At 42.6% G+C, this 15,544-nt stretch overlaps 1 protein-coding gene across 3 annotated transcripts in view; it reads left to right on the top strand.

Annotated features, from left to right (window-relative positions):
• RASSF5 (Ras association domain family member 5) overlaps nt 1-15,544 on the top strand; it is a 124,398-nt gene that overhangs the window by 24,125 nt on the left and 84,729 nt on the right. Inside the window, exon 1 of one of the 3 annotated variants that reach the window (XM_075064843.1) lies at nt 4,783-4,958. The exons of the other annotated variants lie outside the window; for them this stretch is intronic. Within the exon in view, the coding sequence (XP_074920944.1) occupies nt 4,808-4,958 (151 nt within the window). The 5' untranslated portion in view covers nt 4,783-4,807. Of the gene's footprint in view, nt 1-4,782; nt 4,959-15,544 lie in introns of those variants that run through there. 3 annotated transcript variants of the gene reach the window in all.

Raw genomic sequence — 15,544 nt, 5'->3', positions numbered from 1 at the left:
AACCAAAAACATGTTGAAATCCCCTATTTTTGATTTCCTCTTTCTAAACTGGTGGCCATAAATAAACCCTTTTTAAGAACTAGTTCGGGTGGATTCTTTTTGTTTCCTTCTCAATGGGAAGGCTAGGGGTGTGGTGATAGCAGAGTGTTTACCATGCTTATGTCAGAGGAAAAACCTTTCATTTCCTGGATACTGCCTTCTTTATGGCAGCTGGTAGGTTCAGACTCTCTCTCTCTCAAGATCGGATCCAAAGGCCATTACAGTTAATAGAATCTTATTGACTTCAGTAGGTTTGAATCCAGTCTTAACAGCATCTGTGATTGACATTCTAGGCAATGGGAGTCTTTCCAGCAGCAGTTGGCTGAGAACTTTCATGATCACTTAATATGCGGTGGCTTTGGGAAATTTTGGATAGGCAGCAGGGAAGTGGGATGTTCAGGGTGCGGTGTCCCAGAGTCTCATTCCTAGCTCCTCCTAGGATGTGACTCAACTTGAGCAGAGGCCTGGAGAGAGTAACTTGGGCTACCTCATTGGTCTTTCATCTGTTCTGTAGGGTGGACTACTGGGTCTTCACATGCAGCCCATTCATCTGTCAACAGATGAATGGATGGTAGTTCTGCGTGTGGATCCGGGGGCAGCATATGGCCCTTATTTGTCATCCTGTTAGTTAATTAAGAAACATTTGGGCTTCAGTCTTTAATCTGTATTGTTGCAGCAAATGGAATCAGGCATACAGGACTAGACTAGGCATTATATGCTGTGCTGGTAAAGCGTGAAACCTAGTCTGTAGTTTTAAGCATTTGTTTGGTAACCAGCATCCTGTGGTATGGCATCTTACAATTTGAGCTGAGACATTCAAGATCTCAGTGGGAGAGACCAAATACCAGGCTCTCCTGCTTGTCTAAAGCTTTACCACGAAGCTTTACCTGCTCTCGAGGAAACTGGGAATTGTTGGGGTAGAGGGAGCTCGGAAAAGAGATGCTTCTTGCGATGCTATCTAAGAGTGTGTTATGTTTGTGATTGGCTGCTGTAGTGGAGCAGAGGGCATTTTAAAAGGAAATGCTGACACATTCAGTTCCGAACCCATCAGGTTTTCATCAAGGATTTCAGAGAACCAGGCTGATGTCATCTACACTGTTGATGATAATCTTGGGGGGGGGGGGGGAAGGGGGAAGGGAGGGGGAGGGAGAGGAGAAAATAGGAGTGGTTATTGCTAGATCGGACACAGGTCTCAGACAGAGCTAGGACAGCAGGGTAATAGAACAGCAAAATAGAGCTGTGGAAAACCGACCAAGTATATCGCCATGCAATGATGATGGTCTGAAATGACTTTGTTTGTAGTCCAAGACTATAAAGGATGGCACAGCTACTGTCATTAAACAATTTAAAGACTTCAGACCTGCTTTTGTTCTGAGTTATTGGAGTGCTATGATATAGGTGCGTGTATATATCTAATGTGATGCCATTTTTGTAAAGGAGTGAGTGGAACAATTAATTTTCAAGTTCTGTTGAGGCAAGAATCTTGATATTTGGTTCTCTTATTATATCACTGAATATGCAGAGGGAAATCCACACGTCAGCTTGGACCTTTCTATCGGAGGTTCCCTGTCTTCTGTTGTAGGAGTGCAGCTCCACGGAAGCTAGAAAGTTGAAGTCTGGTGCAGTGACTGCTTAAGGACCACGAATTGTGGAGGTGAAGGGGAAGTCTCAGATTTGAGATTTTGTCACATGTATTGTGGGTCGCTGAAAGATCATCAGTCTGACCACTTAAAAAATCTAGATAAATTAATCTAGGAGTTGGCTCTGATTGTAAAGCCTCCTATCTGGATAGATGACGGTCACTCACGCTACCTCCTACCTGGAGAGATGACGGTCATGTCATGCTCCAAAACGTCTGTTAGTCTTTAAGGTGCCACAGGATTCTTTGCTGCTTTTACTCATTATATAAAATGGATTTTAGCCAAGGAAGATTTCAGAGGTGAGTTTATTGTTGGCACTTACTTTGATAACTACTTGCACCTGAACCATAGGTTGCTATTTTTGGGAAGTGTGTAAATACACACCCCTCCCTGCCACCACAGTAATGTACGTTTGCATTACAACCTGAGAAGATTGATGTTACCTGTCCTCACCATTAGAACTTCATTACTTGATTAGCCTTGTTGTTTCTCAGCAGTCAAATCTGTTTCCCCTTCTCCGAGCCAGTGCCCTTTCATGTTTCCCCCACTTGCATCTGTTGTGAAGTCTCATGGCTTGCTTTCATCCCCAGTGAATCCAGGCGAATGTGCAACCATTGCATTTTGAGTGACCATAAAACAGCGATCATTTCATTTGAGTATTTGTGGCATGTTGATAGCATCTCCCTGCAAAGGGCAGCCTGCTCTGGGGTTGGAATCTGATGCCTTCAGTCTTCAGCTTGTGTGCATTCAGCTGCGACAGCCGTAACTTTACAAAGACAGGAAACCTTTTGGACTAATGCTTCTCTACAAGGAAATCTTTCGAATCATTCTGTGTGTGTGCTGCAGGGAAGCCTAGTCATGTGACACTCTGTAGAGAAGGCCCTTGAAATGTACACGGAACCAGGCTCTTCTCTTAGGTTCATATATCAGAGTGACCAGATGTCCTGATTTTATAGGGACAGTCCTGATTTTTGGGTGTTTTTCTTATATAGGATCCTATTGCCCCCCACCCCCTGTCCTGATTTTTCACACTTGTTGTCTGGTCACCCTATCACATATGCATTGCTCACTGAGCTCGGGGTAATTGCACATGTGCATCTGTGGACAGGATTTGGCTTTTAACTTCTGCATTGCGGCCCTGATTAAACAAAACACTTAAGCTAAGCATGTACTTTGCTTTAGGCACCTGCTTGTATCCATCTGTGTTCATCAAAGCAATTAAGTGCATGCTTAAGTGCTATGCTGAATCAGGGACCATTTTCCTAGCAAGGAATAACACCACCGCTACTACCCTAATCTCTCCCTGTGCTACATGGAATGCTGCATGTTTCTAACGCGCTCATTTGTTTCAGGCAGTGCATTCCTTTACGAGGTGAAAGCATCCGTTTAATACTGATTCCAGTAAACCTGGGCAGTAGAATTTCAATTGTTCACATTATTTAATGTTTCTCTCTTCAGGAGACCACTGGCAGATTAAAATAAGTCACTGTCTTTTTGTCTTTGTCTGCACTACTTTTGTTCCCCCCCCCCCCTTTTAAATTCTTTTCAATTTGGGCACTTGAACTAAAAGTCACTAATAACTCACCCAAATTTTTGGAGCAACATCCTGCTATTCTCTCTGGCCAGTCTAAGCAGAGCAGTGAGGCTTTGTCTGAAGCCAGCCATCCCGGCAGCTATGGAGGTGTCGCTTTAATGGACACATGTTCACAAGATTACAAAGGTAGGTCAGGCGAGGGAATGGTGCTGCTGCTGCTAATGTGAAGCTGTTATATATGCTTTAAATACATAAACATAAGAACTCTTTCCAGCGGTGGGCAGTGTGTTTTGCAAGTGAGAAGCTGAGATACGGGGAGCAGAAGGGAGGTGACTAGCCTGAGGTCACACAGCAGATCAGTGGCAGAGCTGGGTATAGAATCCTGGTCTCCTGTCTCTGAGTCCATTGTTCCCTTGCTGCTACTATCATTACAAACCACTTTAGTGCCTGGGGGGGCGGTGGGAGAGGAAATGTGGTTAGGTAACGAGCACAGATTGTAGCTCTTATTTTGTAGGGTAGTTTGTTTTTCTGTCCCAGTAGATTAAATTGGGTCTGTTAGCCTTGACAGTGTTCCCTTAACTTTTGTAGAAGTTGACTCAGTGTAATGTGGCTATGGTACAGGATTAGGAGGCAGAATTCCTAGTTTAGGGGGAGAGGGGTTTGTGCGTTAAGGGGAGTATTTCCTAGTGGACTGACTCTAACTTGCTGTGTGACGTAAGGCAAGTCACTCCATCTCTGCCTCTACTTACCCACTTGTAAAATGGCAAGAATATCTCACAGGGGTATTGCAGAATTTAATTCATATTTGTCAAGTTCCAACCTTGGATGGTTGAATAATTGCGGGATAGTAGCCATGCACTGGAATATTGATTGCAGTGATTTAGAGGTTGCGAAGGGCTAGATTTAAAGTGTGATGTTAAACTAATTTCTTTTCCTGGCACATGGTGCTTGAGGCATGCATTTCTAGTTGTAACTGCAACTATAAAATAAGCAAATTCTCTTCCTCCTTTGGATTAGTGCCTATCTGTGGAGTTTAAATCCATAATCTAAAGTTTAAGTTTAACCTGATTTTTACCAGTTGTTGTTCCTTTATTTTAGCCTGCAATTAAACTTGTGAGGCTTTGACTTTAAACTCTGAGAACAGCAGAAAGAGATCACTTGCATGAAAAAAAAAATATTGGAAAAAGACTTCCCAATGAAAGGATGGGTCCTGTGCGCGTGCTCTCTCTTGCTCGCTCGCTCTCTCTCCTGTAATCTCTTCCTTTAGCTTGTTTTATCTTATCAAACAAAAAGTCCCAGAAATAGAAAGTTTTCCATGGGTAAGAGAACCAGCCCTGGGATACACAGCATTAGGCTGTGTGCATTCTCCTTAAAAAAACAGGAGCCCAAAGTGGCAGTAGATTATAAGTGAACAATATTGATGATCCGTCTGCATGGGGGAAGAGAGAAGGGCTTGAGTTGGAAATGTACAGAACTTGCAATGGTGCACACTGCTTCTTCCAATGACATTCCGCATCTGAGTGCTGTCTGCTTGCTTCTCTGGTCTGCCTCGGTTGCTTGAGCCCAAAGAAGCTATTGATCTTCTGTTACAAGGATGACACAAGGGAAAGCAGAGGCAGCCACTTGCTTTGGGGTTGTAACAAAGAGAATACGCAAGATATTCAGGCATTTTCCCAAGTCGAAATCTTGGTCCGAGGGTCTCCACCTACTCAGGAGGCCCAGCAAGGAGGTCTTACTGATTAAAGGTAGGTGCTCTTGCGAGTTTGTATACTAGGCATACTAGTTAATTACCGAGATATATCAGGTTGCAGCTACTAGTTAAACATTATGAGATTTGTGCAGTACTGGATTGTTGCATGTATTAGAAATACAACACATCATAAAGAGGTAACAAACTATAGTAGTTCTGCTTTGTAACAGGCCAGATGATAAAACTTCCCTTTTGGCTTTGTGTTCTTACATATGTCACTATTAGGATATTAAGCCATTTAAAAATTTTATGCTTAGTCTCAGCTGCTCAAGATTTATATTATGTGTTTTTTACAAGTGTGTCCCCAAATGCTGAAATATGGCTGTTGTGGGCTGTTGTATTGGGGTGTTAAATTTCTTCTTTCCCCAGGAAAGCACGACTTTCTAACTAAAGGTGACCCTATTGCATTTGCTAAGAAGCTGGTTTCAAATATTACCAAGATCAAGTAATTGTACGTTTTTCAAGAGTGTTTTCATAAGTTAGTTATAGTTGGGATGTGCTTGTTCTGAAACAATAAGGCAAGATTTATTTTATTCACTTCAAAAATTGAGGTTGTCGTCTCAGGTGAAAATATGTTACTGTGAAATCTTAGAACTGTAGTTGGAGACTAATCTTTGGACAAAGTAGTATGTGTGTTAACCAGGAAGTCAAAAAAGGCCACTTTTAAGGATGACTATCTTGAATATGAGCAGTTCAAATTAATATCTGTTGGGAAAACAGAACAGGTTTAAGTTTTATGCTCTGTCATCACTGAAATTGGTAGCAACTGTTTAGATTACTCCCTCCCTTGAAATTTATGTGATGAGAGGTTTGGTTTTATCTTGTTTAAAGGGCCAGGTGCTGCAGTCTTTACTCAGGTAAAATGCCCATTGATGTCAAGGTGTTTTATTTGAGTTAAGGCTGAAGGACTGAACCTTCAATCTACTTGTGTTTGAAAGATAAGTGACAAAGCCTTCAAAATCAAATCTCCTATAAAGTGTGTGGTGGTTGTGGAGTTAATATGGAAATTGCGGGAAAGGCAGACTTTGAAAGTGAGTGAAAATGACTATGTAACTTTAAGGGATGTAGATTTGTGTTCAGGGTTCACCTTTCACCATTGCTAAGATCATCTTAAGCACCTTGTGGAACTGCTGTATTCGCTGGCATGCGTCTCCTGCTAAACTATCACTATTTGGTACATACATTTATCTTAGTGACTATCCCATGACCTTCACAGAGAGCATGTTAGGCTGCGGAGTGCATGAAATGGAAATGGACTGATTCTCTTGAACAGCAGGCCAAGAACTATTCAGCAGTCATTTCTCTGTTTTTTGCTTCTGAATTTGAGATGAGGCTATAGATTTAATATCAGTCAAGTATGGAATTGCAGACCTATGGTCAGTGGGGCTATGGGATTGCTGCTATACCCAGCTGCTGTGTTCTAGTTAAATAGTCAGCATTTCCATTAGAAACTGTCGTTTTCAGAGGATTTTACTGGCTGGTTGTTGAGTGTTGGGGGTTTTTTGTTTGTTTGTAAACCTCAGGCTGAAATTTTAGCATATTGGGTCTCCAGCTGTATTTGCACTGGTGCAAGTGGGAGGATAAAGCCCTTATGCTCTCCCCAGGAACGCTGTTTGCTACAATCTGGTATATTTTAGAGGCCAATAATTTCTCTTCTCAGCTCTCTCTTTTTGAACTGGGAATAAAGTGATCTGGGAAAGGATTTCTTAGCCCAGGGGACCTCAAACTTTTTCATAGCATGGGATGCATCTTCAGGATTGTCAACCTCAAGCATTCAAAAATGTGTCAGGCCTCAAAAAATCACGATTGGCTTAAAAATCATGCGATTTAAAATAACAAATGTTGTGTTCTTTTTATTTACTGCCTGGTCTCTGAGGGTGCACCCATGGCTCTCTTCCAAGCTTTTCTCCATGGCTGTGAGGGCTAGCTTTTTGTTTATGAAAGCAGTGAGTTTCTGTTGACATATGACAGAAAACCTCAAATATTGCAAGACTCATTATAAAATTGTGAGAGATGGCAGCATTGCTTTTTAATAGATAGTTACCTGGACATGTCCCCTTCCATTCACAATTGAATGGATGGCCTTCCTTCCGTCTTAACAGCTGGAAACATTTGGCCAGCCTGCTTTTCAAATCACAGTGTGAGAACTGTTGGTTTAGCAGAAACCAGAGAGAGGAGGGTGGAGAAATTGCTCCAAACCATCTTAGCCACCCACAGGTCTGATCTCAGGAACCAAGTTTCAGAAAGTTCTTGTGTATAAAACCTACTGAATATTTTAAATCTTTATTTTTTTTTAATTTAAAATTTATGGGTAATCTTTATTGCATCCCCCAGGTAGTTTGGTCTTCAGGTTAAAACTGCTCCTCAGGCCACCTGGGTTCTTTTCTTGCAGCTAAGAGTAAGTGTGGCGGTAATTGGAGCAGAAGGCTTGTTTTCAGGACTCCTTCATTCTCTTCTTGCCTCTTCAGTAGACTCAGTACATTACCTTGAGCAAGGCACTGCTGCTTCTCTCGGTGTTTCATTTTTCTCTTCTATACAGTGGGATAGTCAAGGATTATACCTTAGTTCTGTATGAAGTACCTTGCATGTTTTTAGGAATTCGCAGCTCATAAATACCCATCCCATAGGTCTACTGTGAGGTTTAATTAAATGTTTGGAAAGTGCTTTGAGATAATGTGGCTATGTGCTATGCAGGTGCATCATCACAAAGTATGAGCATAGTCGAGCACTAGAATTACAGGGTAGCATTCAAAAGAAATATAACAAGAAAATAGGTAAGAATAAAATGTTGTAATAGCCTGAGACTTATAAACAGTGGTAAAAGTGAAGACCAAGAGAGCGAACAGCAGCTGTGTTGAAACCCTAGCACCTCCTGTGGGAGACAAGGAAGCCAGTTTAAAGTTGTTGCTATTTTAGATCCTAGCTTCTGTTGATTGGATGTGCTTGCTTTGTTCTGTGCAACTTGAAAATTGCTTTGATTGGAAAAGCAGGAGAAGATATTTGGCAGTTAGCAAATTAACAGTTCCTCTCCTAGCAAGCTCTGATTAGTTCTAACTGCAAAAAGGCTGTGATTCCTGCGGGCCAAATGTGGCGTTCAGCTATACCAATGTTGCTCTGACATGACTCAGTTGAAACACAAAAATTGACCCCAACTTAAACTGGTGTAACTGAGAGCAGAATCTGGTCCCAACTACACAATACGATGGAGTAATCTGTCAAGTGGAAAAGCTTAGAGATACACAATTGTCTCTTGGAAACTGGGTTGGCAAAAGTATTTGTGCTTAAAACTGCAAGAGGTGCCGTTTGGTTTGTGCATTTAGGGAGGAGATGGAAGGAAATAGCTTCCTCTCGGGGCTCAAAGAGTCTCTAATTTTAGCTGGACCAAAAATAATCAGTCTCTGTTTTTAATGGAGGACGGCAGAGATTCTGATCAATCACTAAACCTGATGTCTTTGTGGGAATTTATTTACATGTTTGATAAAAATTCAGTTTCTGTCAAATTAAGTGTCTCTTAATTTAAATGTAAAATATCTTACTCCATTGAGTGGAGGCATCCTGCTTCAGAGGCTCTTGGCAAACCCTGTCACGTGACTATATCCTAGAGCTGGGTTAAGTTTCTAAAATTAGCTTTCCCTGCAAGTTACTGAAGTGATTATATCTGTTAATAGGTGATAGTGACTAGAGTGTGTGATAGTAAATCCCATAAAGAAATGTCTAATAATTGTGGGCCTGATCCGGAGGGTTGTTGAGCGGCCAGGACTCCTGTTGACCTCAGTGTGGTGGGCAGGGGTGGCATTATGAGTGCCTACCTGCTTCCAGGATCAGAGCCAATATCAGTGTGTTTTTAAGAGATTGCTGTGGTCCAAGGAAGATGAACAGACCAATCCATTACAATTACAGTGAGAGCTTCTCTGTCATGCTATTGGTTCAGCCCTATCCAGAGCTGGCTACAAGCCCCAGGATATTATAGTGGTGAGGCGGGCCATATAAGTACTGAGATAGGTGGGATAATGGTGCAGGGAAGGGGCCAGCTTCAAAGAGTTTGGGTTTTGTCTGGTAAACACCCAAAAGTTTGGCTGCTGTTTCTGCAAACGTGGGCTGGGGATTTCCCAAGAAGAGGCTTTTTTACCAGTGCTCTCCAGCCCTTTCACTTCCCGTTTTGGGCTGAAAAGGTAATGAGAACAACCTGGGTCATGGCATCCTAGAATTTCTTGCTCTTCCCTTATGGAGAAATACTGTAGTTTTCTAGAAATGTGTTGCACACACTACAACTGGCAGGAATACAAGGCAGAATTAGTGTTGTTACTCTAGAATGGTGGCGCTCAACCTTTCCAGGCTTCTGGACCCCTTTCAAGAGTCTTTGTCTTGTGTGCCTCAAGTTTCACCTCACTTAAAATCTTACAAAATCAGACATAGAAATACAAAAGTGTCACAGCACACTAGTACTGAGAAATTGCTGACTTTCTCACTTTTACCATATAATTATAAAATAAATCCATTGGAATATAACTACTGTATTTATATTTCACTGCATAGTATACAGAGCAGTATAAACAAATCCTTGTCCGTGAAATTTTAATTTGTGCTGACTTCACTAGTGCTTTTCTTGTAGCCTGTTGTAAAACTAGGCACATATCTAGATTAAAATTGGGTGTCTTTAAAGTGTGTCAAGTTGAGCTCTTGAAGTTATTAGTTGCTTCAGAAAAATCATATCGATGTGCAAAAGTGGGGTTGGGAAGGAGAGTAGACCTGAACCAATCCTAGACCTTAGCCCATTTCGCAAACCAAATCCTATGTTTTTATGGGGTAAAGGCCAAGAGATTAAATGATTCAGTTGCCTAAGTATGCTGTAGGTGCTTTGTAGCAGCACCTTTCAAAGGAATATAGAGAAATTGGGTGACTCACTCCCTTAGACTGCTTTGAAAATCCCAGCCTCCAAATAAGTACATATGAGAGAAACCTGAGACAGTTCTGGATCAGTTGATGGAGCTTATATCACAAGCGGTTCATGGGAGCTCAACTTGGTAGGGAGCAGAATGAAGCCTCTTGAAAGCTAGGCCGTGTGTAGCATTGGGAGCAGATGTGTCTCTGAAGCTTTGTCTTACACAAAACATAGAAGATGGAGATTTTGCCTTCCTAGATTCCTTGCTGGTGTCAGCACTAGACCCAAGGCAGGGAACACTTACCTTCTGGTTCCCCCTTGAGGCTTCTGTTTCCACCTCACCACTATTATTAGTGTGAAACTGTTTCTGTCCAGAAAAATAAGTAGGTACATAACTAGGGCTGGAGAGATCCAGGTTAGATGGAATAGCCCCTCCGTGTGACTCCCATGTGGAACAAAACTAGGGCTGGTTGGGAAAAGATATGTATTTCCCTTGTGAAAAATTTGATGGAAAATTTAAGTTTTCGGTTTTGTTGTTCAACATATTTCAGATTTTTGTCAAAGTAAACTTTCATTAAAGTGGAAATTTCCTTGTAAGGCTTCCATTCAATCAATAAACGTTTGAATGGAAAACATTTTTGACCAGCTCTAAACCAAACCCTTCTGGAGATTCAAACAATACATTAGACTTTCCAGTGCATCTGGAAGCACTTTGATACAATAAGAACATCTAGTTTTGGGGTGTTTCCAGTCAGACTGGAAGAAGGAAGCACCAACTGTCTTCTGACCAAGCCCATTCTGGTTCACTTTCACCTCCCAGCTTTGTTAACCTCAACAGGAGTGGAGGGTTTCTGGAAGGGTCAGGTCAGTAATGCCTGTATTGGGTTCCACTTTGCATATTCAGGTACCTCCTCCCTAACGCTTTGTGTGAGCCTATGTTTTTGCTTTAAGTGCTGTTCCTAGGGAGATCTGATTTGGCTCGTCCTTCCCCCCAACCCCCCAAATAAAGTAGTATGACTGCAGCTGAGGGTTTCTTTGGGTTTTTTTAAGTAGGTATCTGTGGAAAGATTAACACAAAATGGTCAAATAAAAAGGTGTATATCTAGTGCTGATGAAGGGTGCTGGATGCTTTTTACACACAGGCCAGGTAAAGCATTATACAGTGGCAATATTAGCCTGCACCTCACCCTTGAGCTGGAGGGACCGTCTCCAAGACTGAGTGAGGATATTCAGCCTCCATGGCTTGTTCATTGTTTTCTTTGTGGAGAATGCCAAGAACGTGGCCAGTTGTAGCGGTGCTGGTACATGTTCACTGGCACTTGACCTGACGCACTCAAGTAGTAGTTGAAAGATGTTACTGACCTTGGCTGGGTTTCAATGGGTAACCTCTAGCCCAGGGGTAGGCAACCTATGGCACACGTGCCGAAGGCAGCACATGAGCTGCTTTTCAGTGGCCCTCTCACTGCCTGGGTCCTGGCCGCCAGTCGGGGGGCTGTGCATCTGAATTTAATTTTAAATGAAGCTTCTTAAACCTTTTAAAAACCTTATTTATTTTACATACAACAATAGCTTAGATATATATTATAGAAAAAGACCTTCTAAAAACGTTAACATGTATTACTGGCACGCGAAACCTTAAATCAGAGTGACAATGAAGACTCGGCACACCACTTCTGAAAGGTTGCCAACCCCTGCTCTAGCCTATTCCCAATCATCTGAGCCATCCAATGCCATCTGTAATGTGCCTTTGGTGTATTTAGAAACTCTGGTGGAGGGACACAATTTACAAAGAAAATGCCTGTGAACTTTATGGCCATTGTATAGTGAGCTTTGTGGAAGGTACGACCATAGGAATTAGGCTAACGTGCTGTAGTGCAAAGCTGTCTCAAGACACCTTGGAAATTGCCAGATTATCTACGGAAGGTTGGCTGAGTGAATGTATGGAATTGAAGTCAAAAGGGATCCCGTTACCTTAATATCTAAAACAATCTGCTGGTTAAATTTCTTGGTGTGCATTGGGCTATACTCAGTCTCTGCTCCCAATTCACATACTCAGAACTCTATTGTTCCTTTTATTACTCTCTGCTTTCCCATGCAGTAAATCTGCTTTAATTACAGGAACAATTAAATAATGCATATTCCAGGCATATGGTAGGGAGGGCTGGAAGAAGGTCACAGCAGTAATACAGTACCCATCATTCATGGAATTCCTGTTAGAGAGAATTTGTGGTACTGGGGAAGATCTAGAGTGAGGCTGTTGTGATTACTTGTTCTCAAATGCTTGTGATCCTCAAACTGCGTGAGTAACTGAACTGGTTTCCTGAAATGCCCCCTTCATTATGCAAGCCAATGTGTGCTGCTTTCCATTCCACTCTGGGTTCTCTGACTCATAACAGAACTGTCTGCAGCAACTCCCAGCTTTGCAATTGCATGCAGAGCTGGAAGCCATTGCTGGGACCCAGCCCCAAGTTTATCATCAAGGTGTAGAGATGGGGAGATTGGAATGCTGGTCGGATCAGCTGGAGGTATCTGCGCTGGCCCCTGTGTCAGTGGTCTGGAATTGCTGCTTTATGAGCCAACCATGACTTGATCTAGGGATAGGAGAGGGGATCTGAGGCTACTATGAAGTAGGGGATGGTTAAGTTAATTGCTTCATCTTTGCCATGAAGTTTTTGAGGTGCATGTCACTGCGCTTACACATACCCTTCATGTGCATCTTTCCAGAATGCTCGCTAGCTCCATCGCATTCAGCCCAGATAGAGGCTGGTGGTATCTAAACTGGTGACCACTACCTTTCCCCTCGTGCTGAGAAAGAGGCTCTGTCACCTACCCAGACTGTGAGGTGATAAAGGATCTCCTGACCACAGACATGTGACCTTTGTTATCCTCATGCGCTGAACTCTTCCCCTCACTCTTTGCGTTAATAACCTTGGGCCTGGATGTGCAGATTAGGCTCTGAAGTCTGTGTTTAGGCACTTGAATAAGAGGTCTGATTCTGAGAGGGGCTGACCTGCTCTCTAGCACTTCTATGCTTATGAAAACGATTACGCTTATTAAGGTGCCTAAACACAGGCTTCGGGGCCTAATTGTAGGGCACCCAGGTTTGAAAATCTTGGTCTGTGGTGCCTTAAAGAGTTTGTGGCTTGTTCTAAGACTTGTCCAATTCAGAAGTAACTGAAGGGTGGCCTGAAGAGTACTAAATTCCAACCTGTTGTCTTCACCCCATGGGGAGCAACGAAGTTGATCAGCAGACAGCAATATGTGTTTTTTATGGCTGGCACGCTTCCCCATGTGACTTCTCTTCTTTGTCCAAGTGAGATACATATAGAGTTGGGCAGGAAACAGTTGTTCTGTCCCATGAACATTTTTGAGAGTTAGGTTTTTTTTCCTCATTTTGAATCATGGCAAAAAATCAATGTCAAGTATTCGCAAACCAAAATTTCTTTTGTTTCAGGTAAATCAGAATATTCTGATTTTGACCTTTTAACCTTTTTTGTCTAGATAGCTTAAATTTGGAAATGGGAATTGATTTGAATTGGAAAACCTGGAATTTTTCATTTTTGCAATTGTTTCATTTTGACACTGTGGTGAACCTTTTTTCTGACAATTTCTTGAGTTGGGAAATTTGTTGAACCCAACCTTGTTCCACAGACAGTTTTGGTTTTGACAAAGTGACATTTTTCAGTGAAAAATGATTGATCAAAAAATTCTCAGCTGGCTCTAGGTACACGTAACTGTCGTAGTGTGCGTATATTTTTGATATGGCCCATGGGCTCCAATGTATTGTAAAGGGTTAGAAGCCCTGCAGTACTTCACTAATGTTGAAGATTCTGAATGTTGTTGAGGCGGCAGACACTTCTGCTTGAAATATGACATTCAGTAGCATTACTGAGACTGTTTCCATCGGGCAACAAGTCTTTCTTGGTCAGTGCTCACTTGAGGAGTCTCAGATTTTCCATTTCCCAAGGCTTCCAACAAGAACGCTGTATAAGGTCTATTTCCCTAAACACAACCGCACTGCAATAAACACCCGTTCTTTCCAGTGGCCTGTGTGACATGCAGTTGATGAGTCCCAGCCACATTCCCAGTGACAGGAGTCAGTGTTGCCAGAACCACAAGCACAGCTGGATCTAATTGGCTCCCTCAGCAGAGAGGGAAGATTGGGGACAGAGCAGGCCAGTAGAGCTGGAATGCCATTCTCGGCACAGAGACAGAGCAGTTTAAGGGAAGCTTGTGCTACAGCTACTGCGGTGTAGGGAGAGCAGAGTTCAGTCCCCAGGGCTGTTGAGAAGCTCCTTTTCAGTCGTGCTGAATTGATGCACGTGAAGGAATAAATGCCAGAGGCCAAAGGAGCCAAAAAGTTTAGATGGGGATTCTCCCACCTGGATAGTGCTTGGCTTGGGGGGGCTTAACCCAGAGCCTCAAGAACAAACGTGTTTACAAAGCTGAACCTTTCCAGTGGGGTTCTGTGACAAAACACTGTCATACAGGTGAACAAGCTAAATCCAACTGAATTCCTGGTACGATTTCCAGTGGGGTACAGAGCGTGCAATACGGAATCCATCTGCCTGGGGAATTGACGAGTTGAATTTTTGCCAAGGGGGGAGTGGTTTTTTTTATATCCTTATTTATATCCTGGTAGCATGTAGAGGTCCTTGCAAAGACCTGGCTGTCATTGTGCTTCATGATGTACGAACAATAAGAGACAGTTGCTGCCCCTAAAAGCTCACAGTACAAATAGACGAGACGGATGGAGGGAGTATCGTTATCCCTCTTTTACAGTAGGGAAGCTAGGTCCCGGAGGAACAAAGTGATTCTCAAAGGGTCTGTGGCAGAACCAGAAATGGAACTAGGATCTAATGAGTTGCTCTCCAGTAGTTTAACCACAAGACCATCCTTCTCCATCTCTCTGTGAGTGCTGAAAGCTGCGTGCCCACCCCAACAGAACAAATGGTTCGGATTCAGTTCACCTTCACCCTAACTTCTGTTCAGCTCTATCATCCCACTGCACAAGCTGAGGTTTTTCCACCTCCAGCTGCTCTAGGTGAATGCACAGCTTAAGCAGAACTGGCACCTCTGGCAAAGCATTTGTACATGACCCTTACTGAGAAGATGTTCTGATTACCCAGAAGGCCATGCATTACAATTACCAGGTAACTGTTCAGCTAGTCTCTAATTAAAAAAAAAAAAAAATCCTTCTTGACTTGCCCCAAGGCATATTTAATAAGCAAATTGACTCTAAATAGAAAAATGATAAGCAGCTCATGTCAGCTAACTGTGAAATGATAAATGACTTCCCTCTCCCTCTTGAGATTGCTAATGCCTTCCCCTCAGGCACCAGCTCCCCAGGGGACGTTCAGCTTCTCTGATTCTCAGTCATTCCTCCAGTAAGACAGTGCGCACAGCTGAGCAGACATCATCATTGCCAGACATCATCATTGCAAACATGGGGTATTCCTTCCTTCACCTCTCGGGCCAGCATCGCCAACCCTAAGCGTTCAAAAATCATGCATCAGGTTCCAAACAAAGAAGAGAGTGGCTAAAAATCATGTATCGGGGGTATCCGTGTTAGTCTGTATCCACAAAAACAGGAAGGAGCCACTGGACTCCTTGTTGCTTAAAAATAATGAGATTTTTTTAAAATTAATTTTGTTTTTTCTTGGGCTTTTGAGATTTTTAGGAAACGCGTTTTCAAGCTT

The sequence above is a fragment of the Chelonoidis abingdonii genome, chromosome 4, assembly GCF_003597395.2.
Source record: "Chelonoidis abingdonii isolate Lonesome George chromosome 4, CheloAbing_2.0, whole genome shotgun sequence".
Classification (NCBI taxonomy): Eukaryota; Metazoa; Chordata; order Testudines; family Testudinidae; genus Chelonoidis; species Chelonoidis abingdonii.
This window is presented reverse-complemented; position numbering and strand designations above follow the sequence as displayed.